The 27,837-nt window shown below is 42.7% G+C and overlaps 1 protein-coding gene across 1 annotated transcript in view; it reads right to left on the bottom strand.

Annotated features, from left to right (window-relative positions):
* Nucleotides 1–24,743, bottom strand: part of VEGFC (vascular endothelial growth factor C) — a 223,758-nt gene extending 199,015 nt beyond the window's left edge. The window contains exon 1 of the mRNA XM_073643579.1: nucleotides 24,267–24,743. Within this exon, the coding sequence (XP_073499680.1) occupies nucleotides 24,267–24,380 (114 nt within the window). The 5' untranslated portion in view covers nucleotides 24,381–24,743. The remainder of the gene's footprint in view (nucleotides 1–24,266) is intronic.
* Nucleotides 24,744–27,837: the final 3,094 nt, after the last annotated feature.

Raw genomic sequence — 27,837 nt, 5'->3', positions numbered from 1 at the left:
TGTGGACTGATGAAACCAAGATTGAGTTGTTTGGTCATACAAAAATGCGTTATGCATGGCGGCAAAAAAACACAGCATTCCAAGAAAAACACTTGCTACCCACAGTAAAATTTGGTGGAGGTTCCATCATGCTTTGGGCATCTTGTTACAGTTGAGGGAAGCATGGATTCCACTCAGTATCAGCAGATTCTTGACAATAATGTTCAAGAATCAGTGATAAAGTTGAAGTTACGCAGGGGATGGATCTTTCAGCAAGACAATGATCCAAAACACCGCTCCAAATCTACTCAGGCATTCATGCAGAGGAACAATTACAATGTTCTGGAATGGCCATTCCAGTCCCCAGACATGAATATCATTGAACATCTGGGGGATCATTTGAAGAGGGCTGTCCATGCTCGGCGACCATCAAACTTAACTGAACTGGAATTGTTTTGTAAAGAGGAATGGTCAAAAATACCTTCATCCAGGATCCAGGAAATCATTAAAAGCTACAGGAAGCGACTAGAGGCTGTTATTTTTGCAAAAGGAGGATCTATTAAATATTAATGTCACTTTTCTGGTGAGGTGCCCATACTTATGCACCTGTCAAATTTTGTTTGAATGCAGATTGCACATTTTCTGTTAGTACAATAAACCTCATTTCAAGGCAGAAACATTACTGTGTCCAACAGTTATTACATATATCAAACTGAAATAGCTGTTGCAAAAACACCAATTTTTATAAAACATTAAGCTTAAGATTAACAGGGGTGCCCAAAATTTTTCATATAACTGTATTTGGTCAGTATTTTCATCAGTGTTTATATGCCGAAACCAGGAGAAAAACCTTAATTGAAAGATTGAGACCTGTTCAGTGTTTTGGAGACGCTCCTGGGTTGGCATAGAAATACTGATGAAATACTGATCAGAAATACTGATGTGTGAATAAAGCTGAATTGATACTATCAGATGCAGGATGTTGTTGATATAATAATAAAGCAATTGTTATATTGTGTGTGACATTGAGTAATTCTTTATGTGGTACTTTGTCAGCATTTCTCTCTCGATCCTTTTGGTGTAGTGTATTAGAATGTACAAATAATCATACCTTACAATGGTTACTTATAAGGCGCGCCACAAAACATACGACCCAAATAACGCCATCCATGGACAAAATAACACTAACATACAAAAATAATAACGTCCTACAAAAATAATATGCTGTACAGTGCCTAAAGAGCAGTGCCACAAAACACCTACAACAACACTACATAAAGTCAGTGAAAGAGGGCCGACACTACAACACGACTTAATATAGCAGTACTCAGCAGACTAGCCCCAGCACAGGAGCATTATTATACTGCTTCCAGGATCGTGCTCAGTTCCCCTAAGTAAAAGCCCAGTAATCAATCCCAATAAAGATGAAATGGATTGCACTTACCAAATGCAATATGTTAGCTTTAATTGTATTCTCAGAAAATGCAACACAGACAGGGAAGTACAGACAGGACTACAGAGAATGGCCGTTGCGCACAGCTCTGAGCTTCGTCAAGGCCTAATCCAAATAGCTGATCTAATAAGACTGTTGTACTATAAATAAAGCTGCTATACAATGAAGTTAAAAGGAATATGTCAGCAAGTTTTGGCTATTTAATCTGAGAGCAGAATAATATAGGACAAGGGAGTCTGATTACAGATGTGTGTCACTTAGTAGGCTCTGTGCTGTAGTTTCAATGCAATCAGTGTTTTATCAGCTGTAGATTATCACTGCCAGGCCAGTCCAGCTAAATTGTGTAACCCCACCATTGACTGGCAGCTTGCTGACAATGTACAGAAAGCTGCCAATTAGATGTGTGGGTGGGGTTATACAGAGCTCAGCATTCAGAGAACTGCTACATCTACAGCAGAAAAACAGGGATTTAATCAAAACTGCACCAAGCAGTCCAGTAAGTGATATATCGCTGGAATCAAGGTCTCTGCCCCTACATCATGCTGCTCTCAAATTATATATATATGCACAGAAGATGACATAAAAAATGCACCGCTGTAGACAAAAAAGGAAAATGGCACTAATGCTGGAAATAATGGCAATAAAGTGCAGAACTATATATGAATGTAAAGTAAAGTGCAAGTGCCTCAATATTCAGAAGAAGTTCTGCTGTAGTGTTGGGCCAAACAACATGATCTTGTTAAAGGTGCATAGTCTTTCTAAAGTGCCAAATGTTAGTACTTACAACCATAAAGTGAGGGGTCTTCTGTAGTGTTGAGTGAGTATGTTCTATTAACCCTTTCGCCGAGTATGCTCGGGCCGAGCTCCGAGTTTTTACAGCTGCTCGGTGTTATGTTTGAATCGCTCCCGTGTGCATGATTTGCGACTGTTTGACACCTTTATTACATGTGAGGAATGTCTATTTCTTACACATTCCTCACATGTAATAAAGCTGTCAAACAGTTGCAAATCATGCACACGGGAGCGATTTAACCTTATCACCGAGCAGCTGTAAATACTTGGAGCTCGGCCCGAGCATACTCGGACAGAACATACTCGCTCAACCCTAGTCTTCAGATATCAGGGCTACTACCCCGACGCCGCCGTTCTGCCTATAGTTTTTTACAAGGGGCGTAGAAAAAGCTATTGCCGAAACGGCGTCGTTGGGGTGGTAGCCCTGATACCTGCAGACCCCTCACTTTATGGTTGTAAGTACTCTAAAATTATACAGCAAAAACCTGCTGACAGAATCTTTTTAAGATTGATTATTTTCACAAGCCTTGGGTGGTTGAGCTCACTGAAATATTACAAGCACTTTAACTGTGATTCATATACAATTACTTGTGACAAAATATTAGCATTAGTCAAAAGAATATATCACAACTTTAGGTAAATTCTTTGTCATTGCCAAGACAATCCAAAGGGACATTTGGTATCACAACATGTAGTCATCATTTACATGGAGACATGCAACCATTTGAAAAATTCACCAAACACCATAAGGCTTCAATATGTTACTCCTTCGCTAACACAAGTGGCACATAGGAAATGTCTTCTTAAAAATACAAACAAGTAGAAGCCATCAAAACCTGAAAAAATATTGAGTTAAATGTTTCCATGTTACATTTAATCGGTGAATACCACTGCAATTTAACTTGAAGACCCCAATCTCCCTTCATCTCCTTATCTGTTACGCTGGTTGGAGATGTGAAGTCCTCTCAATTATTGAGTATTTCTACCTGCTCTGAAGCTGCTTCAGCTCTACTTCCACAATACAACACTTCTGGCGATCTACCAAGTCCTGTCACACAATGACTTTAGCTGGTTTCTCCTTTAGACCATAACAAATTTCTCACAGTACATGACCACTTCCTTTTTTACCCCATTAATCTTCCTGCAGTCACTAGACTTGGCTCACTTACTAACAATCTGCTGTGGAAATCTTTCACTCAAACCTCTCACAGGCAAAAGAATGGTATAGTAGCGGTTTGTGTTTCTTTCCATATAAACCTCTACTTCCTTGGACTGCGGGGAAAGTTTACTATGCAAAGTATGTCCAAAATAAGACATATAATGGCCCTTGGTGAACATAAAAGGAGACAGTTCATAATATAGTTTCCCTATAAAGTTGTATATTCAAAGACAGTATAGAAGCAAAAAAATGAAAAATAACTGTAAAAAAAAAGGGTGGGACAAGCCGTCTTAGTACCCAAGTCAGTGCAATAAGAATTCACCCCTCACTTTTAATTTTACAGCTCAACATGAGAACTGTTGAATGGTCAATGATTAAAATGGTTTCCTGGACATAAAAAAAAAAGTAAGAAAATGTAATTGCGAATAAATTCCTAAATATTTAGAATTTTGTCTAGTATTCACGTGTACATTAAAATGGCCACTGGCTTGTTACTCTAACAGAAACCTGTCCTAGAATGTTAATAGGACTGATGCTTGTGAAAAACTCTGCCCGCCCACTGTCCATGTGTAGGAAAATGTGCTCCAGGTGGATATTTTGATCTAAGAGGTAATGAGAAGCTGCTCACACTGCTGCTAACCTTATCTTTCTAATCTAATACTGGAGACACTAGGTGTGCTGAGATAAGAAGAGGCAACTCACACAGCTGTCCACCCTGTCTATCTGATCTAATAGTGGAGGTACCAAGACTGCTGAGGTGAGAAGAGGCTACTCACACTGCTGTCCACCCTGTCTATCTGATTTAATAGTGGAGGTACCAAGACTGCTGAGATAAGAAGAGGCTGCTCACACTGCTGTCCACCCTGTCTATCTTATCTAATAGTGGAGGTACCAATACTGCTGAGATAAGAAGAGGCTGCTCACACTGCTGTCCACCCTGTCTATCTTATCTAATAGTGGAGGTTCCAAGACTGCTGAGGTAAGAAGAGGCTGCTCACACTGCTGTCCACCCGGTCTATCTGATCTAATAGTGGAGGTTCCAAGACTGCTGAGGTAAGAAGAGGCTGCTCACACTGCTGTCCACCCTGTCTATCTGATCTAACACTGGAGATTCCAGGGTACTGAGGAAACAAGAGGCTGCTCACACTGCTCTCCACCATGTCTGTCTGTTCTAATATTTGAAAAAAAAATCCTACTCCTGTTCTAAGGAAACATGATTTAGCATCTAGTCCCACAACAGCTTTCAAAATATTTAAAGAAAACCTGTTACCAGCTCAAATGCTTCTTGTGAGCTCCTCACGAGCAACAATTCTGGAGCATCTTTTCTCATAATACTGCATTGTGTAATGCCTCACCTATTCTTTTTCAAAAGCTACAAATACATTGGCAACTGGGTGCTATCATTCTTCTTATGAAAGGTTAATGGCTTTTTCCAGTCAGCAGACTCAGCATGTGTAGGGACACAAAACTATAAAAGTGAATTTGCGCTGGGGTACTGGATTAAAAAGTTATTAAATAGAGAAGTTGATGAATTAAAAAAAAAAATATTTATTAAAAATCGTTCTTTAAAGGATTTTTAATAAATATTTATTTTAATTCATCAACTTCTCTATTTAGTATCTTTTTAATCCAGTACCCCAGCGCAAATTCACTTTTATAATTTTTTATCCTTTTTGGACAATTTGTGGTAATTGGTATTATTTGCAGCAGGTCTACAGGATATATCCTACCAGCACCACTGCCTTATTTGAATGTGTAGGGAAACACCTATCTAGATAACCCCATTGTCAATTTATTAATAAGATCTTTGAGGAATAATAGAGGAGGAGCGCAAAACAGTGTTAAAAGGAAATATGCCAATGCCGTCTTTGACCAAGCCCAGCATCACGGTGAGGCACCGAAATCTCTACACAATAACAGCACTTTGTATATTATTATGGATCGGCACCACTCAGAAGCCCAAATATGATCATGTGCTATGGCAGCGGCATGTCAATGTTACAAGAGGTTATCCATACTACTGAAGACAGCAGTGCTTTACGGCATGACTACACCACATTTCCCCAGGTTTCTTGTGAAAGCCATTTCCTCTGGTTTCACACTCATGTGCTTCCTGAGTAAATCACGACAAGCTTTCAATGAAGGAAGTCCCATTTCTTTCAGGACCTATTAGCCGCTTACTGGAAGGACTTTCAACTCATGGGATATTGTTACACCGAAATCTTAAAAATAGTCGATGTTTGCGAACAATTAGCCATAGAACGGACATGTGACATCTATAAACACGCTTCACTGTATGCAGAGTGCAAGGATTTACTAGCAGCACTGCCTTGAATAGTCCAATAAATTATGCCAGTCAGTCTTTCCACATGTCTCACTGTAGATCCCATCTCCATTAAATGCTGGTGTTGATAGTTTTAATTTTTCCAAAATGTATTAAAGGCCCCCCTATATATTAGACTAAAGTTGGCTGAATCCAACTGGTACGGGAACCTATGACACATCATTGTAGGTGGCGATATGGATCCGACATGACAGCTATCTAAAGTGTATGGGAGGCTTTAGGCATCTTTAGACAGTTTTAGGGATAGCACACTAGGCAGTTGCCTAGGGCTTCCAATTTCTAGTGAGCCCCCCCCCCCAAAAAAAAAACTGGACCACCAGGAGCAACATGAATTTACTATGACCCTATACTTCCTTAAACAGGCAAAAAAAAAACAAGCTATGCTTTACTCCTCCTCCCAGAGTCTCTGCCATTGCTCGCTGTATGTTATTGCCTGCAGCGCTGACGTCATATCCTCCAAAAGAGGGTGAGTAAAGCACAGGTTTTTTTAACCAAACTGCAGCCAAAAAATAGGTATTTTCTGAAACCGGAAAGCCCCCTTTAAAGAATTTAAAAAACATAAAAAGTTTAAAATCACCCCTCCTTTTCCCCATCCGAAAAAAATAAACATACAGAAAAAACCTTACACCAGTTCACTGATAGAGAAATAAAAAAAGTTATGGTTGTTGGAATATGGCAAAATCTTCATTAAATGGCTGTACTCAAAAAATGAGGCCCCAATTAAGAAGCTTTCTAGAAACGCGCGTTGGGTGTTTCAGGTAATACCTATATGACATTATTGCCTCTAGTTCTCTTTTCGTACTACTATCATTCCTTCCATGTGTGCTAGTTTATTATTGATTAACCTTACGAGCGTTTAAGAACATGGAATGTATATGATGTACAATGATCTTTATTGGGATGCACTAACTACGACTGTTATTTTTACCATGTCATTTACTCATTTCTTGTACTTGCTTTGTTTTTTCACATGATGGTCTCACCTATTAATGTTTTTCTAATTTTACCTTGATTTTGATTAAATAAACATTTATTTTTTATGAGTACAGCCATTTAATGTAGGTTTTGTCTTTACATGCTGTTTTGTAAGCTGTACTTTGTATTAATACTTGGCTTACACTGGCCCTTTGGCTAGCTGCCGATTTTGTGAGTGTTCTCTTGTTCTTGGAATATGGCAACACAAATCAATTGCTGTATTAAGTTCTTTTTTTAAACCACTACAATATAAAAAAAAATGACACAAGTATAGTATTATTGTAATCCTACTGGCCTGAAGAATAATGTTGCCAGGTAACTTTTTACTGCACAATGAGAGTCGTAAAACCCAAAAAACAATGACAGAATTGTGTGCAAGGTTTCCACCCCACTTGTACTTTTTCCCTTGTTTTATCACATTAGTGAACTATGTCAGTCATTCGAAATTACAACCTGTCTCACAAAAGAAAAAAAACAAGCACTCACACAAAAATGAAAAAGTTACGACTCTTGGATCAAAGTTAGGGAAAAACATAAGCAGAAAAACTAAAAATTGCCAGGTCCTGAAAGGGTTATTGATAGACTATCCTTAGAATAAATCACGCTGCCACGTTCGCTTCATGGCACAACGATTGTATTTTCTGTGCCGAAACTGAAACTACTTGGCTCTGTTCTGTTCTCTGTTCTTGACTGTTCTTGTTGGAGCAGCATCCTGCACTACTATTTCTGGCAAATATAATTGATCCTTCTTCTTAAAAAGGACCTCTAATGTAGATGTGAAGACAGCCTTAAAGGGAACCTGAGAAGAGATTCATGCTATCAGAACCATGAGAACGTAAATCAGGGCTCGCTCACATGAGAGATCAGCACAGCCCCATAGTATAACATTGGTCCAAGTGCTATCCGATAAAACAGCAGATAGCACTCAGCTGTCTTACAGGTGCATGTCACTAAATTAGAATATCATCAAAAAGTTAATTTATTTCAGTTCTTCTATACAGAAAGTGAAACTCCTATATTATATAGAGTCATTACACACAGAGTGATCTATTTCAAGTGTTTATTTCTGTTAATGTTGATGATTATGGCTTACAGCCAATGAAAACACAAAAGTCATTATCTCAGTAAATTAGAATACTTTATAACAACAGCTTGAAAAATGATTTTATAATCTGAAATGTTGTCCTACTGAAATGTATGTTCAGTAAATGCACTCAATACTTGGTCGGGGCTCCTTTTGCATCAATGTGGCGTGGCATTGAGGTGATCAGCCTGTGGCACTGCTGAGGTGTTATGGAAGCCCAGGTTGCTTTGATAGCAGCCTTCAGCTCGTCTGCATTGTTGGGTCTGGTGTCTCTTATCTTCCTCTTGACAATACCCCTTAGATTCTCTATGGGGTTAAGGTCAGGCGAGTTTGCTGGCCAATCAAGCACAGTGATACTGTTGTTTGTAAACCAGGTATTGGTACTTTTGGCAGTGTGGACAGGTGCCAAGTCCTACTGGAGAATGAAATTTCCATCTTCAAAAAGCTTGTCGGCAGAAGGAAGCATGAAGTGCTCTAAAATTTCCTGGCAGACAGCTGCGGGAGATCCACTCCTTGTGAATCTCCCCCAAATGTTTGAATGGCCTTTTCTTAACAATCCTTTCAAGACTGTGGTTATCCCAGTTGCTTGTGCTCCTTTTTCTACCACACTTTTTCCTTCCACTCAACTTCCATTAATATGCTTGGATACAGCACTCTGTGAACAGCCAGCTTCTTTAGCATTGACCTTTTGTGGATTACCCTTCTTGTGGAGTGTGTCAATGACTGTCTTCTGGACATCTGTCAAGTCAGCAGTCTTCCCCATGATTGTGGAGCCTACTGAAACAGACTAAGGGGCCTTTTCAAATGCTTAGGAAGCCTTTGCAGGTGTTTTTAGGTACTTATTTGACATAATGGCATTATGACATAATAGATCACTCTGCTTGTAATGACTCTATATAATATGAGTTTCACTTTTTGTAATGAAGAACTGAAATAAATTAACTTTTTGATGAATATTCTAATTTAGTAAGATGCACCTGTAAGACAGCTGAGTGCTATCTGCTGTTTTATCGGATAGCACTTGGCCCAATGTTATACTATGGGGCTGTGCTGATCTGCAATTTTTTTCTCATGCTGATTCAGCATGAGAAAAAAATAGCAGCATACTGCAAGTGGCTCTGCAAATCAGATCACTCACACCCATACAAGTCTATGGGTGTGTGTGTGAAACAATTGACTGCACTCGGATGCCATCCAAGTGCAGTCCGACATCCGTGGACTCAGACAATGGAGAAGATGGAGAAATTAAGTTCTCCATCTTCTCCACACCTGTCATATGATTCTCTCATGCAAGAGAACCGGATTAACTAGGATGGGCAGCACGGTGGCTCAGAGGTTAGCACTTTTTGCAGCGCTGGTGTCCTGGGTTAAAATCCCACTAAGGAGAATAGCTGCAAGAGGTTTGTATGTTCTCCCTGTGTTTGCGTGGGTTTCCTCTGGGTTTTCCAATTTTTTGCCTACACTACAAAAGACATACTGATAGGGAATGTAGATTGTAAGCCCCAATGGGGACAGCGATAGAAGTGAGCAAAATAAAATAAATAAAAATAAGATGAAACACTCAGCTCAAACTCTGACAGTTTGATCCAAGTGTCATTATCATACAGTAATCAGCCCGGTTCTCTCGCATGACCGCATCAATGCTTGTGTGACCCCGGCCTCAGGCGCTGGCTGATTGATTTCAGCAATGTATGTTTTACACTGAAGCATGGTTCTCAACACTGCAGCCCTGGTACCCGGACCTCTTATCACCAACGTACGTAGCAGTGACAGGGGCAAATTGTAGCTCAGCGAACAGAGGCGGGCTGCAATGAGATGAAGCCTGGCTCCACTTACAGCAGTGAAGCGGGAAGTTCAGGGGCAGTGCCCACTTCACAGCAGAGTCAGCCACACTATGGGAGGTGTGCTCAGACAGTGAAAACATAAATGAGTTCAAGTCTCCAGGTCCAGATGAATTACACCCCAGAGTACTGAAGGAGATTGTAGAAGAAATTTTAGAACCACTCTCCATAATCTTTGAAAATTCTTGGAGAACAGGAGAAGTCCCAGAAGACTGGAGAAGAGCAAATGTTGTTCCTATCTTCAAAAAGGGGAAGAAGGTGGACCCAGGGAACTATAGGCCGGTGAGTCTGACTTCTATACCAGGAAAGATCTTTGAACAAATTATTAAACAACATGTATGTAAGTACATGGATAAGAATGAAGTGATTAACCAGAGTCAGCATGGGTTTGTAACTAACAAGTCATGTCAGACTAACTTAATTTCCTTCTATGACAGAATCACTGACTGGGTGGATCAGGGAAATGCTGTAGATATAGTATATCTTGACTTCAGCAAAGCATTTGACAAAGTATCTCACATCATCCTTATTGAAAAAATGACCAAGTATGCAATGGACCAGGCAACTGTTAGGTGGATTCATAACTGGCTTAGTGATCGGACTCAAAGGGTGGTTGTAAATGGCTTCACATCCAGCTGGATGAATGTCTCAAGTGGGGTACCACAGGGCTCCGTCCTGGGACCTGTATTGTTCAACATCTTTATCAATGATTTAGATGAAGGAATTGAGGGTAAACTGATTAAATTTGCTGATGACACAAAGCTAGGAGGGATAGCTAATACTACAGAAGAGAGAGAGAGGATTCAAAAAGACCTAAATAAACTGGAGCAGTGGGCAGCAACCAACAGAATGGTTTTTAACAGGGAAAAATGCAAAGTACTACATCTGGGCAATAAAAATGAAAAAAGCATATACAGAATGGGAGGAATAGAGCTAAGCAACAGTACATGTGAAAAAGACTTAGGTATACTAATAGATCATAGACTGAACATGAGTCAACAGTGTGATGCAGCAGCAAAAAAGGCAAATACAATTCTGGGATGTATTAACAGAAGCATACAGTCTAGATCACGTGAAGTCATTATCGGTCTTTACTCCTCTTTGGTCAGACCTCATCTGGAATACTGTGTACAGTTTTGGGCACCACATTTTAAAAAAGACATCGACAAACTGGAGCAAGTTCAGAGAAGAGCGACCAGAATGGTGACTGGTCTGCAAACTATGTCCTATGAGGAACGGTTGCAGGATTTGGGAATGTTTAGCTTGCAAAAAAGAAGACTGAGAGGAGACTTAATAGCTGTCTACAAATATGTCAAGGGCTGTCACATTGTAGAAGGATCATCTTTATTCTCATTTGCACAAGGAAAGACTAGAAGCAATGGGATGAAACTAAATGGGAGGAGACACAGATTAGATATTAGAAAAAACTTTTTGACAGTTAGGGTGATTAATGAGTGGAACAGGCTGCCACGAGAGGTGGTGAGTTCCCCTTCAATGGACGTCTTCAAACAGAGGCTGGACAGACATCTGTCTGAGATGATCTAGTGAATCCTGCTTTGAGCAGGGGGTTGGACCAGATGACCCAGGAGGTCCCTTCCAACTCTACCATTCTATGATTCTATGATTCTATGATTTTGTATGGCCTGGGGCTGCCGTATTTGCAATGTGTAAGTTTGTGCTCAGACACTTTAAGGGGTTCTCCACTACTCAGACAACCTCTTCTAAATCCCAATGTTTTCCCCTTGTAAAATAATAACACTTATACTTACCTCCGGTGCCGGCGCGATTCCAGGCACCAGTTCTTCTTTCATATTACTTTCACAGTATAATTATAGCCGAGTCCTACTTTATGAAATATTTACTGATTTATTGCAAAAATCACTGTAATATACTATATGTTGGTATTTCAATAAACCTTGTAGGAAACCTCGGAAAACACGATTTACCTTCAGTTCTAGGGTTAATCTGTAGGTAAATAGCAGCGTCTCTGTACAGAGCGAGCTGTCTATCAAAGTGTCGGGCGTGCTTATAGCTGTCACTCACAGCTGTGAGAACGACTGTACCACGCCGTGCATGCACCTCCTTGTTAGAAAAAAGTTTATTTTCTTCCGGTAACCGCACGTTCAGCAAGACGGCCGGGCATCATGGTAATGATATTAACCAGCAGATTAACCCATATCGACAGGTAAATAGCGTTTGAGGACATGCCAGGTTCTCTTTAAAAAGAGGAAGATTGCACAATACTAGAAAGGTACAGAGATGGTTTCCCCAGACAGATATTTCATCCAGTAGGGGGCACTGCTGTGTTATCTTATCAGGTCTGATCATCTGATGATGGTATTCCAGTTATCAGTATAAGCAGAAGTGTCAAATAAAACTGAGCAGCCAAATCCTGTGATTAGACAATCTGCATGCCATTGAAACCAACAGTATTCAAAGAAATGCATAGAAAAAAATCATTTAAAGGGGTTGTCCAGGTTTGGGTTGAAAGTCTGCAGTCACTATGTGACTGCAGACTTCTGAATATTTCCAGCATGCACTCTGTCAGGATTCTCCTTGTGCTGGCGGCGAGACAGCGAGACAGCGAGCAGTCACATGACTACAAGAATGCTATTTGTATACATCCGACCATATTCCGACTAGACGTGTCCGGCCTCGCTCAATACAAGTGAACTGAGTGTGGCCGAGCACGTCTAGTCGGCACGTGACCGCATATATGAAGTGACATCTTGCTCTTGCTGTCACCGTCGGCACTGGAGAATCCAGACAGTGTGCGGTGAACACGCTGTGACCATTTAAAAGTCTACAGTCACATAGAGTGACTGCAGACTTTCATCCCAAAATGGGACCACCCCTTAAGGTGCCCGCTGTTTATTAACCAGCTGTGACTTTTAATCCCTCTATTAGTTCTCCTTCATATGATGGTGATGGGCTCGCCAAGTATTTGTGATTCCACTTCTGGGGATGGAGAGTGTCCAGCATGGCTGATGTGCTTGGTTCTCCCTCTGGCTTTCACCTTTTTTACGGCAATAATTGTAGAAATGTTTATGGCCAGTCTGTAGATTTTCCGCACATGCAGATTATTACTACATTCCTCGCTGTACCACCCTTACATGATGATGGGACAGTCTCATACACAGTCATGACTTGCTGCTTTCCAATAACCAGCGGCACTGTTTTGGTAATATGATCACATTCTTATTCCCATCTTACATAACATACGTCTTACCTCTCACATGTAACTACGAACACTTTCTGCGCTGGTGCACTGTGTATATTCAATACGGAGCATTATATTCAGCCAGCCCACGCTCTACCTCCACTGAGGTGGTAAATGTGATCAGATTGTAAGAGAAGTCGGTCATTTAAAGGGGTTGTCCATTAATGGACAATCCCTTTATAACAGCTAAGTAGCAGTAATAAAATAAAGAAAACAACCATATATACTTACCTCGCGCACTGGTGCCTCTCCTCTGACATCCGCTCCGACAGAATGCTAAAAAGGCTGCAGTTGATCAGAGGCCACTGAATATATCATGTGACCGCTGCAGCCAATGTCACATGTCAGGACACACAGTGCCAAGATCAAGGGAGCAGCGCCGATTAGGGCTGTGGAGTCGGAGTTCATTATGGTGGAGTCGGAGTTGGAGTCTGTATAAAATGGACCGACTCCAACTCCTAAAATATATAATAAATTGTGTACAGTAGTACAATGCAGGACGTGCTGGAAATGTTTTCATAAGAATTTGTGAAAGTTAGGAAATGTCCTATAAATGTCTGTTCTGTTCCTGATCTAAGGATCTCGGCTTTTAATCGAGATGAATCTGTGCTGCACTTTATGTACACGCTCAGTAGTGAGGCTCCTCCTACCAGGGCTGTGGAGTCGGAGTTAGAGTCGGAGTCAGAAGTCAGGGAAATTGAGGAGTTGGAGTTAGTGGTTTGGCTTACCGACTCCACAGCCCAGGAGGCAAGCATAATATTGTTTTAATTTAACTTGTCCACTTTAGCTATTAAGACAGGAGTCGTCCAGTAGAGGACAAACCCTTTAAATTTCTGTGTTCTACTGAATCTTAGTGTATGTGAACACGTTAAGTATTTGGTGCAGAAATTTCTACATCTCTTGGCAGGAAAAAAACAGCGTAAAATACACAAGTTTTTGCCACATTTTTGATGCATTATTGACGCCTTTTTTAAGGATGGGGAATTTTTAATTAAAGTACATTAGAAAATAGGTTCGATTATAGCATTAAATATATAGGGATTTAGGATGCAAAATAATCTGTATTTCGGATCACCCCTTTACGCTCTCCTCAATATAGGAGGGAACTAATCCTGTGTCAAGACGGCATCGTACCACAGTATTTTTGTTTCACCATGCCTGTGACAGCAGCTTTTGCCAGCAATACATGAAAAGATTGAATTACGATGCTGTGGTCCTGTGACTACATGAGGCAGTTATCATTGGGCATTAACAGAATAATGTAAGAAGAAATGCCTTCCTACAGTGAACAACACCGGGGACATAGAGGTTCGGAGGTGGGTCACTTAATTCTCCTGTAAGCAGACAGAAACCAATCCTTTGCTAAGTGGGAAGGAACCAGACATATAATTCAGACGTCTTATTAGCTATAAATTACATACTGTAGATTGTTCATCTAACATTTCCTGTTAGTTTAGAAACTGTTTTTATTCCCTGGAATACCCCTTTAAGAATATGTTTTAGTGATGGCATTTGATGTGTCTATTTAAAGATGTAAAAGCTTTAATGCTGGCAAACACAACTGACAGTACCAAGAACTGCAAGGAAAACTAACAAATAAATCCTTCAAGAAAACACTTGAAGTTAAAATGACAACATTGAAGCAATATTTCTTGGATATACAGAGGACACGGTTCACTGCAAAAGTCAATTATGTTTGGAAGAGTAAAAGGAAAGAGAAAAAACAGCCCGGGCTGGAAGAATCCGAGGAATCAGGTAGCCAAAATGTGCAGTGGAATTTCTTATTGCCTGGCTACTACAAAAATCAACCTGTTTTTGGGGGAATTGTGTAACTGGTTCCTGAAGAAAACTTAGCCATACACTAGTGACTAACGGGTGGTGAATAACTAGTCATTAAAGGGAAAGTGTTGCCAGGTTTTTGCCTCTTAATCTATGGTCTAAAAGGTAATATGCCTACAGGATCTAGTTTGTTACTCTACTTGAAAAAGACCGATTTATTGTCATATGTGTCCTACACTGTAGGTACAGGTGCATCTCAGTAAATTAGAATATCATCAAAAAGTTAATTTATTTCAGTTCTTCTATGCAGAAAGTGAAACTCATATTATATAGAGTCATTACTAACAGAGTGATCTATTTCAAGTGTTTATTTCTGTTAATGTTGATGATTATGACTTACAGCCAATGAAAACACAAAAGTCATTATCTCAGTAAATTAGAATACTTTATAACACCAGCTTGAAAAATCTTTTTAAAATCCAAAATGTTGACCCACTGAAATGTATGTTCAGTAAATGCACTCAATACTTGGTCGGGGCTCCTTTAGCATTAATTACTGCATCAATACGGTGTGGCATGGAGGCGATCAGCCTGTGGCACTGCTGAGGTGTTATGGAAGCCCAGGTTGCTTTGATAGCAGCCTTCAGCTCGTCTGCATTGTTGGGGCTGGTGTCTCTCATCTTCCTCTTGACAATACCGGTTAAGATCAGGCGAGTTTGCTGGCCAATCAAGCACCGTGATACTGTTGTTTTTAAACCAGGTATTGGTACTTTTGGCAGTGTGGACAGGTGCCAAGTCCTGCTGGAGAATGAAATTTCCATCTCCAAAAAGCTTGTCGGCAGAGGGAAGCATGAAGTGCTCTAAAATTTCCTGGTAGACGGCTGTGCTGACTTTGGTCTTGATAAAACACAGTGGACCTACACCAGCAGATGACATGGCTCCCCAAACCATCACTGATTGTGGAAACTTCACACTAGACCTCAAGCAGCTTGGATTGTGGCCTCTCTACTCTTCCTCCAGACTCTGGGACGTTCATTTCCAAATTAAAATTGGAATGCTGGGACCTTGTGGGGTGTGTCAATGACTGCCTTCTGGACATCTGTCAAATCAGCAGTCTTTCCCATGATTGTGGAGCCTACTGAAACAGACTAAGGGACTTTTTAAATGCTTAGGAAGCCTTTGCAGGTGTTTTTTGTTAATTATTTTAATTTACTGAGATAATGACATTTGTGTTTTCATTGGCTGTAAGCCATAATCATCAATATTAACAGAAATAAACACTTGAAATAGATCACTGTGTTTGTAATGACTATATAATATACGAGTTTCACTTTTTGTATTGAACAACTGAAATAAATTAACATTTTGATGATATTCTAATTTAGTGAGATGCACCTGTATATTTGTGTGAAATAAAATAAAGGCAGCGCTGCTGAGAAATGGATGTAGGTCTTGTGCAGTATTTTTATGCCTTATTCAGACATCTGTTTTTCATGTACGTGTTCGATCTGGGCTGTTCAAGGATACAACATGTACTCATCATAGTCTCTTTTTTTTGTGGGCCAAGTAGTCCAAGAAAAACAGACATGTCCGTCTTTGATCTGAGTCATGGATATGCCATATAATAAATATAAATAAATAAGCCCATAGAAGTCTATGGACCAGCGAAAAATGACTGACAGCGCGCATTCTCATCTGTGTGCAGCACAGCTTTAACTTTGCAATGGGTAGGAGAAGCTTTGCAATTATTATTTTTTCACAATAGAAAATCAACGATGAAACTCTTAGGGTAAAATCTTATTGAAATACTGATGAATATCGCACTGATTTTTTGTGTACCAGAAAAATCCTTGACACCTGAATGAGGCCTAAGTTATATAGCTGCTTATGTCTATAGAGTTGTGGGTTTATTCCTATACTTCCGGGACTTTCTTTTAACAAAACACAGAAAAAGCTTCACAACAAATAGTGTCCCATAGATTACTAATGGATTCTGTCTCCACTTTGCATGGAAGGGATCCTTTATTCTACCACGGGGTGGGGTCACAAGTGTTGGTTCCCCTCTCTTACTTAGCCAGCAGGTAAGCGATTAATGTTTTAGCTAGCATACCCTTTAATAGGTAGACATTTGTTTGCCTTTAATAAAGGATTATTAGTAGTTTATTGGGCTTTCTTAGCTCCCTTTGTGGCCACCTTATAATTACTCACTGACCACAAATGAACCACATATTTAGCACTTTTGCTTCCCTACTCTACACTGTAATGCCAATGGGTGGGATGGACCTAAATCCACAGCAAGAAACAGTATATTATATGGCATTAATATAACGTCTTCCATAGTATAAAAAACGTAATGTGCAACATTTCACATTATATATCTTCTATCTTTTTTCCCTTCTCTTCTGCTTGCGGGTAGGGTTGGGTTTCATTGGTGATGAGGGAATAACGTGTGAAGGATAAGATTTGGTAATTATTTTCAGCATCTAAAACAAATATGATAAAATATGAATATTTAATTTTTTTTATAGGGTATATTATGGAAAGAAATAAAAATTATGAAAATTAACATATCTGGTGCAAGATAATTTAATACAGCAATTAAATGTCAATGTGTCATCGTGACTAGGCAAACTCAGACACAACTAGACCTACAGTAGGTACTTATAAAGTTGTGATTTGTATTTATTATGTGTATTACAGAAATAATATACTGATAAAGCTACTATTAAGGCCTTATTCAGACATCTGCAATTTTTCTCGCATGTAAAAACACGGCCTGTGATTCTGTAGTGATCTGGATCCGAATATCATCAGTAGGGAGGAGCGGACCCGTGGAAGTTCGAGTTCTGGTACCCGACCGAACTTTAGTCCAAACCAGAACTGTACCAAAACTTGAACCTGAACCCCATTGAGGAAAATCTCTCTCTCTGGACTTCCAGGAGAAGTCTGTGTTTGGAGTTCAGCACCGTCTTTACAGTTCGGGATCAAAAACGGACATGTCCCCATGATTTTTGGGGACTACTGGGTCGGCAAAATAGCACGGACATGTGAACAGCCCAACAGAATATAATGTGCTATTATCCGTGAAGAACACTGATGGAACAGGTGCATGACTCACGGACGTCTGAATGTCTATAACGCGGATCTTGTGCTACATTTTTGCTCTGCTCGGGAAGAGAACAGGTTCCATATACTGCAAGACAAGCATCTGACTTCTGTCTGCAACTATTCCTTAATCGTATTCGGCATTCCTTTCTGGCCAACTACTTTACTGCTGTTGGATGACTTTTTCAATGTCTTAATTGGCTTTACTCTCCAAGGAACGAAAAAAAAAAAAAAGGAGACAATTCAGCGCTGGAACCCAACTGGCGCTCCCAGTTATGTGAAGTCATCCGAATTAAGTTGACTAACAGATAGGGGACTGGGTTATATTTCATGTCTGTGCAGTGGAGAATGAAGTGTCAGCAGTATAAGGCTGTGAGAGTGATATGAAAATGGAATTGACATTTTTCTAAAAATCTTAATAGTTTTGCTTTCGAAAGTCAATGATTCATTTGAGATGACATTTAGATGAAACCTTAAAAATGCCAAACGACACACAAACCCGCAGCGTTGGGAGATTAGGGATGTAAGGAGCTGCCAAAAATCCAAAAAGAAAAAAAAAAGTTGCAAAATGTCAAAATGCTTTCTTTGGAAGAGAAGTGTAAGCATTACTAAAGATGTGAACAGGGGTTAGAAGCCTTTGATTATTCCTTCAGCTTTGTGGTACTGTATCATAAGCATTGTAATCCCAGTCTGTCCAAGTGCGTGATTCCTAGCAGAGCGCACGGTACAAGGGACTGGTGCAATCTGACAGGTCCGTAGGCCATTCCTACAACCCACACTGCTATTTGCTGCTAGCTGGTTACTCATAGCATGCAATGTTTGGAATGGGAGAATGGAGTAATCTGTTTGTAAACAGGCGGTGAAAGACTATTCTTCATTGTGATTTACTATGAACTCTTTAATCCACTGTTTGATAACTATGTTTCCTCACATACCGCAGATAAACACCAGGAATGTCATATACAATGTTTTACATCCTAAACTGTACAAACATCGATAGCACAACCTGTTACATGCGCTATCATCACAGTGTAAGCCGCTATTTACTGTCTCACAGAAGTCAGCAGTCTGTTTACAATACAACGATGTAAAGGAATCGAGAATATCGGCAACATTCTTACAAAAGATTCCAATAACCTTATGGCCATAAAAGCAAAGTCAATCAACGCTGTGCGTAAAATATGGAAAACGTAGAAGAGAATATAAATCCAAAAAACAAGTCAGACCCTACAGGATCAATGTGAGCTCTGACTCTACACCTTTGTAGCTACCGGCAGTAGAATAAATAACGTTATCTCCCCATGTCTATGTTTACTTAGCTTGAAGAAATACTAACACTGTGCCCCCTGGTCTGGGGGCTAAATCTCCATAATATAATGTACACATCAACCTCACAAGAAGCGCCACCCCACCCAGGCACATTCTAGATTCGGGCAACCAGTCCTACTCCATTTACTGAGCAGTTCACAAAAAAAACATAAAAGCTTTTCATATTATGGAAACAAATTGTGTCTGAAAGGCAGAAGTGAGTGAAAACACGTGCTGCTATATTGTGAGGAATTCTTAGCATGTCATAAAATGCCTGTTAACCTGTGTGTGGACACATGGATGCTCTGTGTATGAAGGCAGGCTGCAAGCTCTCTGCTCTTGGAATGTCAGAAAATGATATGGCTGAGGTTCCCTGAGCTTGGACCCCCACTGATGCCCTGACATAATGGCCTTTACACCCAGCTACATGCATGGAGATTGTCATCACTCACATCAGTCCCTGTCCCTAATTCCCTTATCCCACACAGGCATACTTGCACACACACAGGCCAATTTCAGAGCAAGCCAATCCAAACGTACAGTACAGAACATGTAAGGACATTAGTGAGGCACCAATCAGTCAGAAATACACAGCTACCAAAAACCACGGCAGATTTTGTTGTGGAAAATGCAGCTGATTTAACAGATATTTCCGCCATTTATGTTACAAAGGGTAAAATCTGCAGCATAAATTGACTTGTTGCATATTTTGAACTCTGGTCCATTCATGAAATCTCATCCTCAATGCTGCAGCCATAACACACCGCAGGTTTCCAGACTCAAAAACTGGGATGAAAAATCTGTAGCATATACGTCCCGTGGGTACACGCACTAACATTGTAAATCAACAATGGAACAACAAAATGGAACAATAAAATATAAATAAATAATAATAATAAATAATAATATAAACAATGGAACAATAAAATATAAATAAATAATAATAATAAATAATAATATAAACAATGGAACAACAAAATGGAGAATCCCTTTAATTCCTAATTGAACCTGTTGCATTACATCCATAAAGCACATGCTGTGCAAAGAAAGGATATTTTCTATTACAGTGAACTAGGAAAATTTATTATTATTAATTATTATTATTATTATTTTCTTCAAAAACTCTTTTGACTAAAATGAAGTATTGGCTATGAGGATCACACTCTAATAAAATACTATAAGGCCTCATTCAGACGTCTGTGAGTTTTCTTATACACCAAAAAAAACGCACCAATTTTCATCAGTGTTCGGTCCATGTATCAGTTTTTACCATCAGCGTTTCAGCAGTTATATTTTTTTTACGTAAAAAAAACTCCTATCCATTACAATGGCACACAAGGATAGCAACAGTGTGCTGTCCATGATCTTCACAGACCCGTAGATTTATATGGTGATTTGATCTGTGACTTAGATCATAAATGGGCATGTACCCTTTTGATCATTTTTTCGAGGATTACATGGTCCACAAAAAAAACACAAGTGTGAACAGCCACATAGAGTATAATGGATTACATGTTCTATTTATTAAAAACACAGAAATGGTGCATGAAAAACAGACGTCTGCATGAGGCCTTATATTGATTTTTTTTTTAATCAGTATTCTACACTCCCTAGTAAAATAGTCATTTACTATAGAGAGAAATCAGTGAATCTTTCCAAATTATAAAACATCATTCTGCTCAACTAACTTCAAAGCACAAATGAACAGTACTATCAACAAACTGTGGATGACCAAATGTATCCTGAATGTACAAGGCCCATCAAACACCTCCAGCAGTGTCATGGTCATCAATGATCCATACATCTCACACCATTCTTCTAAACTTCTCAGACTCCAAATGTATTTTTTTCAGGAAGAAAATGCTAAACTTTTTTTCCTGTTAAAATGACAGTCAAACAGAAGCCTATTGTAGTGAATGGCTCCGTTTGTATCCATCATAAAGGGATGCACTTTTGTGAGCGTTATATGTTTCAGTTCCTATAAGGAAAAGAAAACCGGACACTGAGCGTTTGTGTGAACTCAGAGGAGCTGCAGATATTTTGCTACTAAAATTTAACAAAAAACAACAAAGTAAATAAACAACATAAAAGCTAAATCAACAAGTAAACAAACAAATAATATCTGCTCAGTTTATGGCATCAGGCCAAGCTGCAATTTCTGAGCTTCGTTTCTTTTGTTTTGTCTCTGAATCCAGAAAAAAATCCACAAGTTCTGCCCTGAGACTGATCTGCAAACACAGAACTCAGCTCCTCCTGCCTGCACCAGCTGGGTATGGTGCCCTGTCAGTGAGTGCCACTGTGCTGTCAGGGGAGGGTGGGAGCCCTGGGGTGGCACAGCTGCTTATGGTGCCCTGTCAGTGAGTGTCACTGTGCTGTCAGAGGAGGCTGGGAGCCCTGGGGTGGCACAGCTGCTTATGGTGCCCTGTCAGTGAGTGCCACTGTGCTGTCAGAGGAGGCTGGGAGCCCTGGGGTGGAACAGCTGCATCTTATGCCCTGACAGTGAGTGTCACTGTGCTGTCAGAGGAGGCTGGGACCCCTGGGGTGGCACAGCTGCATCTTATGCCCTGTCAGTGAGTGCCACTGTGCTATCAGAGGAGGCTAGGTGCCCTGGGGTGGCACAGCTGCTTATGGTGCCCTGTCAGTGAGTGTCACTGTGCTGTCAGAGGAGGCTGGGAGCCCTGTGGTGGCACAGCTGCTTATGGTGCCCTGTCAGTGAGTGCCACTGTGCTGTCAGAGGAGGCTGGGACCCCTGGGGTGGCACAGCTGCATCTTATGCCCTGTCAGTGAGTGCCACTGTGCTATCAGAGGAGGCTGGGTGCCCTGGGGTGGCACAGCTGCTTATGGTGCCCTGTCAGTGAGTGTCACTGTGCTGTAAGAGGAGGCTGGGAGCCCTGGGGTGGAACAGCTGCATCTTATGCCCTGTCAGTGAGTGTCACTGTGCTGTCAGAGGAGGCTGGGACCCCTGGGGTGGCACAGCTGCATCTTATGCCCTGTCAGTGAGTGCCACTGTGCTATCAGAGGAGGCTGGGTGCCCTGGGGTGGCACAGCTGCTTATGGTGCCCTGTCAGTGAGTGCCACTGTGCTGTCAGAGAAGGCTGGGAGCCCTGGGGTGGCACAGCTGCTTATGGTGTCCTGTAAGTGAGTGCCACTGTGCTGTCAGAGGAGGCTGTATGCCCTGGGGTGGCACAGCTGCTTATGGTGTCCTCTCAATGAGTGTCACTGTGCTGTCAGAGGAGGCTGGGTGCCCTGGGGTGGCACAGCTGCATCTTATGCCCTGTCAGTGAGTGCCACTGTGCTGTCAGAGGAGGCTGGGTGCCCTGTGGTGGCACAGCTGTATCTGGTGCCCTGTCAGTGAGTGCCACTGTGCTGTCAGAGGAGGCCGGGTGCCCTGGGGTGGCACAGCTGCTTATGATGTCCTGTCAGTGAGTGCCACTGTGCTGTCAGAGGAGGCCGGGTGCCCTGGGGTGGCACAGCTGCTTATGGTGTCCTGTCAGTGAGTGTCACTGTGCTGTCAGAGGAGGCTGGGAGCCCTGGGGTGGCACAGCTGCTTATGGTGTCCTGTCAGTGAGTGCCACTGTGCTGTCAGAGGAGGCTGGGAGCCCTGGGGTGGCACAGCTGCTTATGGTGTCCCGTCAGTGAGTGCCACTGTGCTGTCAGAGGAGGCTGTGTGTCCTGTGGTGGCACAGCTGCTAATGGTGTCCTGTCAGTGAGTGCCACTGTGCTGTCAGAAGAGGCCGGGTGCCCTGGGGTGGCACAGCTGCTTATGGTGTCCTGTCAGTGAGTGCCACTGTGCTATCAGAGGAGGCTGGGTGCCCTGGGGTGGCACAGCTGCTTATGGTGTCCTGTCAGTGAGTGCCACTGTGCTGTCAGAGGAGGCTGGGAGCCTGGGGTGGCACAGCTGCTTATGGTGCCCTGTCAGTGAGTGCCACTGTGCTGTCAGAGGAGGCTGGGAGCCCTGGGGTGGCACAGCTGCTTATGGTGTCTCGTCAGTGAGTGCCACTGTGCTGTCAGAGGAGGCTGTGTGCCCTGTGGTGGCACAGCTGCTTATGGTGTCCTGTCAGTGAGTGCCACTGTGCTGTCAGAAGAGGCCGGGTGCCCTGGGGTGGCACAGCTGCTTATGGTGTCCTGTCAGTGAGTGCCACTGTGCTATCAGAGGAGGCTGGGTGCCCTGGGGTGGCACAGCTGCTTATGGTGTCCTGTCAGTGAGTGCCACTGTGCTATCAGAGGAGGCTGGGTGCCCTGGGGTGGCACAGCTGCTTATGGTGTCCTGTCAGTGAGTGCCACTGTGCTATCAGAGGAGGCTGGGTGCCCTGGGGTGGCACAGCTGCTTATGGTGTCCTGTCAGTGAGTGCCACTGTGCTATCAGAGGAGGCTGGGTGCCCTGGGGTGGCACAGCTGCTTATGGTGTCCTGTCAGTGAGTGCCACTGTGCTATCAGAGGAGGCTGGGTGCCCTGGGGTGGCACAGCTGCTTATGGTGTCCTGTCAGTGAGTGCCACTGTGCTGTCAGAGGAGGCTGGGAGCCTGGGGTGGCACAGCTGCTTATGGTGTCCTGTCAGTGAGTGCCACTGTGCTGTCAGAGGAGGTTGGGTGCCCTGGGGTGGCACAGCTGCTTATGGTGTCCTGTCAGTGAGTGCCACTGTGCTGTCAGAGGAGGCTGGGTGCCCTGGGGTGGCACAGCTGCTTATGGTGCCCTGTCAGTGAGTGCCACTGTGCTGTCAGAGGAGGCTGGGAGCCCTGGGGTGGCACAGCTGCTTATGGTGTCCCGTCAGTGAGTGCCACTGTGCTATCAGAGGAGGCTGGGTGCCCTGGGGTGGCACAGCTGCTTATGGTGTCCTGTCAGTGAGTGCCACTGTGCTGTCAGAAGAGGCCGGGTGCCCTGGGGTGGCACAGCTGCTTATGGTGTCCTGTCAGTGAGTGCCACTGTGCTGTCAGAGGAGGCTGGGAGCCTGGGGTGGCACAGCTGCTTATGGTGTCCTGTCAGTGAGTGCCACTGTGCTGTCAGAGGAGGCTGGGTGCCCTGGGGTGGCACAGCTGCTTATGGTGTCCTGTCAGTGAGTGCCACTGTGCTGTCAGAGGAGGCTGGGTGCCCTGGGGTGGCACAGCTGCTTATGGTGCCCTGTCAGTGAGTGCCACTGTGCTGTCAGAGGAGGCTGGGAGCCCTGGGGTGGCACAGCTGGCACCCAGCATTCCCACCACACTGTACACAGTCTCCCAGCCATTTCTTACCTTGAAGTCGCCAAATTCCGGATCGTCGTAGTAGCCCTGCCCCGACTCATACGCGATGTCCCCCTGGATCAGCACCGTGTATACACAGAGTAGCGCTACTTCCAGCAAGTGCATTTTCCAGTCCGGACTGTGGTCAGATCCTGGCGGCGGTCACAGAGCTCCAGTAATCCCCTCACTCACAGCAGCAAGTCCCCCAGCATCAGCCTCTTCCCAGCAAAGGTGGCCAAGGAGCAGGAGAAAGTTGTCTCAGGAGATGGCACATCCGAGGAGATCGCTGCAATCTAGTTGTGCTGCAGCCTGTAATGCCAGCATGGGGACCTGCGAGGGCAGAGGGCCGGGGTGACACGTGTGTGGGGGGCAGCGCTGCCTGGCATCAGGAGACAGCGGTGGTCGGCATGAGCAGGGTGATAATGAGAAGCATGCAGGGATGGCAGGTCTGAGGCAGAGGGAGGAGGAGGCTGCTCTGCTAGTCCTCCCCCAAATCCCTCATTGTAAGTGCCCTCTCCTCCTGCTCACTCCTCAACCCCTCCCTCTTGTCAGTTCCAGGGCTGGAGCCATAGAAAAGACGTCTCAGGACCACAACGATGAACAGCTGTTCTGCCAAGTGTTCAGAGCATAGTATGGAGCATGGTGTAGAGCACAGTATAGAGCAGAGCATAGTATAGAGCATGGTGCAGAGCATAGTATATAGAGCAGAGCATAGTATGGAGCATGGTGCAGAGCATAGTATATAGAGCAGAGCATAGTATAGAGCATGGTGCAGAGCATAGTATATAGAGCAGAGCATAGTATAGAGCATGGTGCAGAGCACAGTATAGAGCAGAGCATAGTATAGAGCATGGTGCAGAGCATAGTATAGAGTATGCTGCAGAGCATAGTATATAGAGCAGAGCATAGTATGGAGCATGGTGCAGAGCATAGTATATAGAGCAGCGCATAGTATAGAGCATGGTGCAGAGCATAGTATAGAGCATGGTGCAGAGCATAGTATATAGAGCATAGTATAGAGCAGAGCATAGTATAGAGCATGGTGCAGAGCATAGTATATAGAGCATAGTATAGAGCAGAGCATAGTATAGAGCATGGTGCAGAGCATAGTATAGAGCATTGTGCAGAGCATAGTATAGAGCATGGTGCAGAGCATAGTATATAGAGCAGAGCATAGTATGGAGCATGGTGCAGAGCATAGTATATAGAGCAGCACATAGTATAGAGCATGGTGCAGAGAATAGTATAGAGCATGGTGCAGAGCATAGTATACAGAGCATAGTATAGAGCAGAGCATAGTATAGAGCATGGTGCAGAGCATAGAATAGAGCATGGTGCAGAGCATAGTATAGAGCATAGTATAGAGCATGGTGCAGAGCATAGTATATAGAGCAGAGCATAGTATAGAGCATGGTGCAGAGCATAGTATAGAGCATAGTATAGAGCATGGTGCAGAGCATAGTATATAGAGCAGAGCATAGAATAGAGCATGGTGCAGAGCATAGTATAGAGCATAGTATAGAGCATGGTGCAGAGCATAGTATATAGAGCAGAGCATAGTATAGAGCATGGTGCAGAGCATAGTATAGCGCATGGTGCAGAGCATAGTATCTAGAGCATAGTATAGAGCATGGTGCAGAGCATAGTATAGAGCATAGTATAGAGCATGGTGCAGAGCATAGTATATAGAGCAGAGCATAGTATAGAGCATGGTGCAGAGCATAGTATAGCGCATGGTGCAGAGCATAGTATCTAGAGCATAGTATAGAGCATGGTGCAGAGCATAGTATAGAGCATGGTGCAGAGTATAGTATAGAGCATGGTGCAGAGCATAGTATAGAGTATGGTTCAGAGCATAGTATAGAGTATGGTGCAGAGCATAGTATAGAGCATGGTGCAGAGCATAGTATAGAGCATGGTGCAGAGCATAGTATAGAGAATGGTGCAGAGCATAGTATAGAGCATGGTGCAGAGCATAGTATCTAGAGCATAGTATAGAGCATGGTGCAGAGTATAGTATAGAGCATGGTGCAGAGCATAGTATAGAGCATAGTATAGAGTATGGTGCAGAGCATAGTATAGAGCATGGTGCAGAGCATAGTATCTAGAGCATAGTATAGAGCATGGTGCAGAGTATAGTATAGAGCATGGTGCAGAGCATAGTATAGAGCATAGTATAGAGTATGGTGCAGAGCATAGTATAGAGCATAGTATAGAGCATAGTATAGAGCATGGTGCAGAGCATAGTATAGAGCATGGTGCAGAGCATAGTATAGAGCATGGTGCAGAGCATAGTATAGAGTATGGTGCAGAGCATAGTATAGAGCATGGTGCAGACCATAGTATAGAGCATGGTGTAGAGAATAGTATAGAGCATGGTGCAGGCATAGTATAGAGCATGGTGCAGAGCATAGTATAGAGCATGGTGCAGACCATAGTATAGAGCATGGTGTAGAGAATAGTATAGAGCAGGGGTCTCAAACTCAGCTAAGTATATGGGCCGCACATAGTAAAAATGTGAATTTGAAGGGCCGCATTTTTTGCAGGATGATATGAAATTTGTAATGATACCATATTGTTTATTCTATACAATTTTTGGATAATTTTTTTAACATTTTTGGCTTTTTTATTTTATTCTTTTACATGGTATTCATTTTATGGGCTGTGGTACAGTTTTATAGTTTTTACAAGTTTACAGTTTTTAGAATTTTTATTTCCTTTTTGTGTCCCCTAATTGGCCATATGCAGTGATTTTTTTTCTTACAATTTGCACCATATAGTAATTCTGACCAACTTCTTATAGTAATGTCCCCATCTGGTAGTAGTTTCCCCATCTCGTGGTAATGTCCCCATCCTTGTCGGCATCTTGTATTAATGTCCACCATCTTGGTCCTCATCTTGTAGTAATGTGCCCATCCTGGTCCCCATCGTGTAGTAATGTGCCCATCCCGGTTCCCATCTTGTAGTAATATGCCTATCCCGGTCCCCATCTTGTAGTAATGTGCCCATCCTGGTCCGCATCTTGTAGTAATGTCCTCCATCTTGGTCCCCATCTTATAGTCATGTGCCCATCCCGGTCCCCATCTTGTAGTAATGTGCTCATCCTGGTCCCCAGTCCCCATCTTGTAGTAATGTGCCCATCCTGGTCCCCATCTTGTAGTCATGTGCCCATCCTGGTCCCCATCTTGTAGTAAAGGCCCCATACCAGTCCCCATCTTGTAGTAATGCGCCCATCCTGGTCCTCAACTTGTAGTAATGTGCCCATCCTGGTCTCCATCTTGTAGTAATGTGACCATCTTGGTCCCCATCTTGTAGTAATGCCCATCTTGGTCCCCATCTTGTAGTAATGCGCCCAACCCGGTCCCCATCTTGCAGTAATGCGCCTATCCCGGTCCCCATCTTGTAGTAATGTCCTCCATCTTGGTCCCCATCTTGTAGTCATGTGCCCATCCCGGTCCTCATCTTGTAGTAATGTGCTCATCCTGGTCCCCGTCTTGTAGTAATGTGCCCATCCTGGTCCCCATCTTGTAGTCATGTGCCCATCCTGGTCCCCATCTTGTAGTAATGTGCCCATCCTGGTCCC

Source organism: Phyllobates terribilis, unplaced genomic scaffold (assembly GCF_046119375.1).
Source record: "Phyllobates terribilis strain yellow unplaced genomic scaffold, ASM4611937v1 Scaffold_1__5_contigs__length_1240528914, whole genome shotgun sequence".
NCBI lineage: Eukaryota > Metazoa > Chordata > Amphibia > Anura > Dendrobatidae > Phyllobates > Phyllobates terribilis.
Note: the sequence above shows the minus strand (reverse complement) of the source record. Positions and strands in the feature narration are given on the sequence as shown.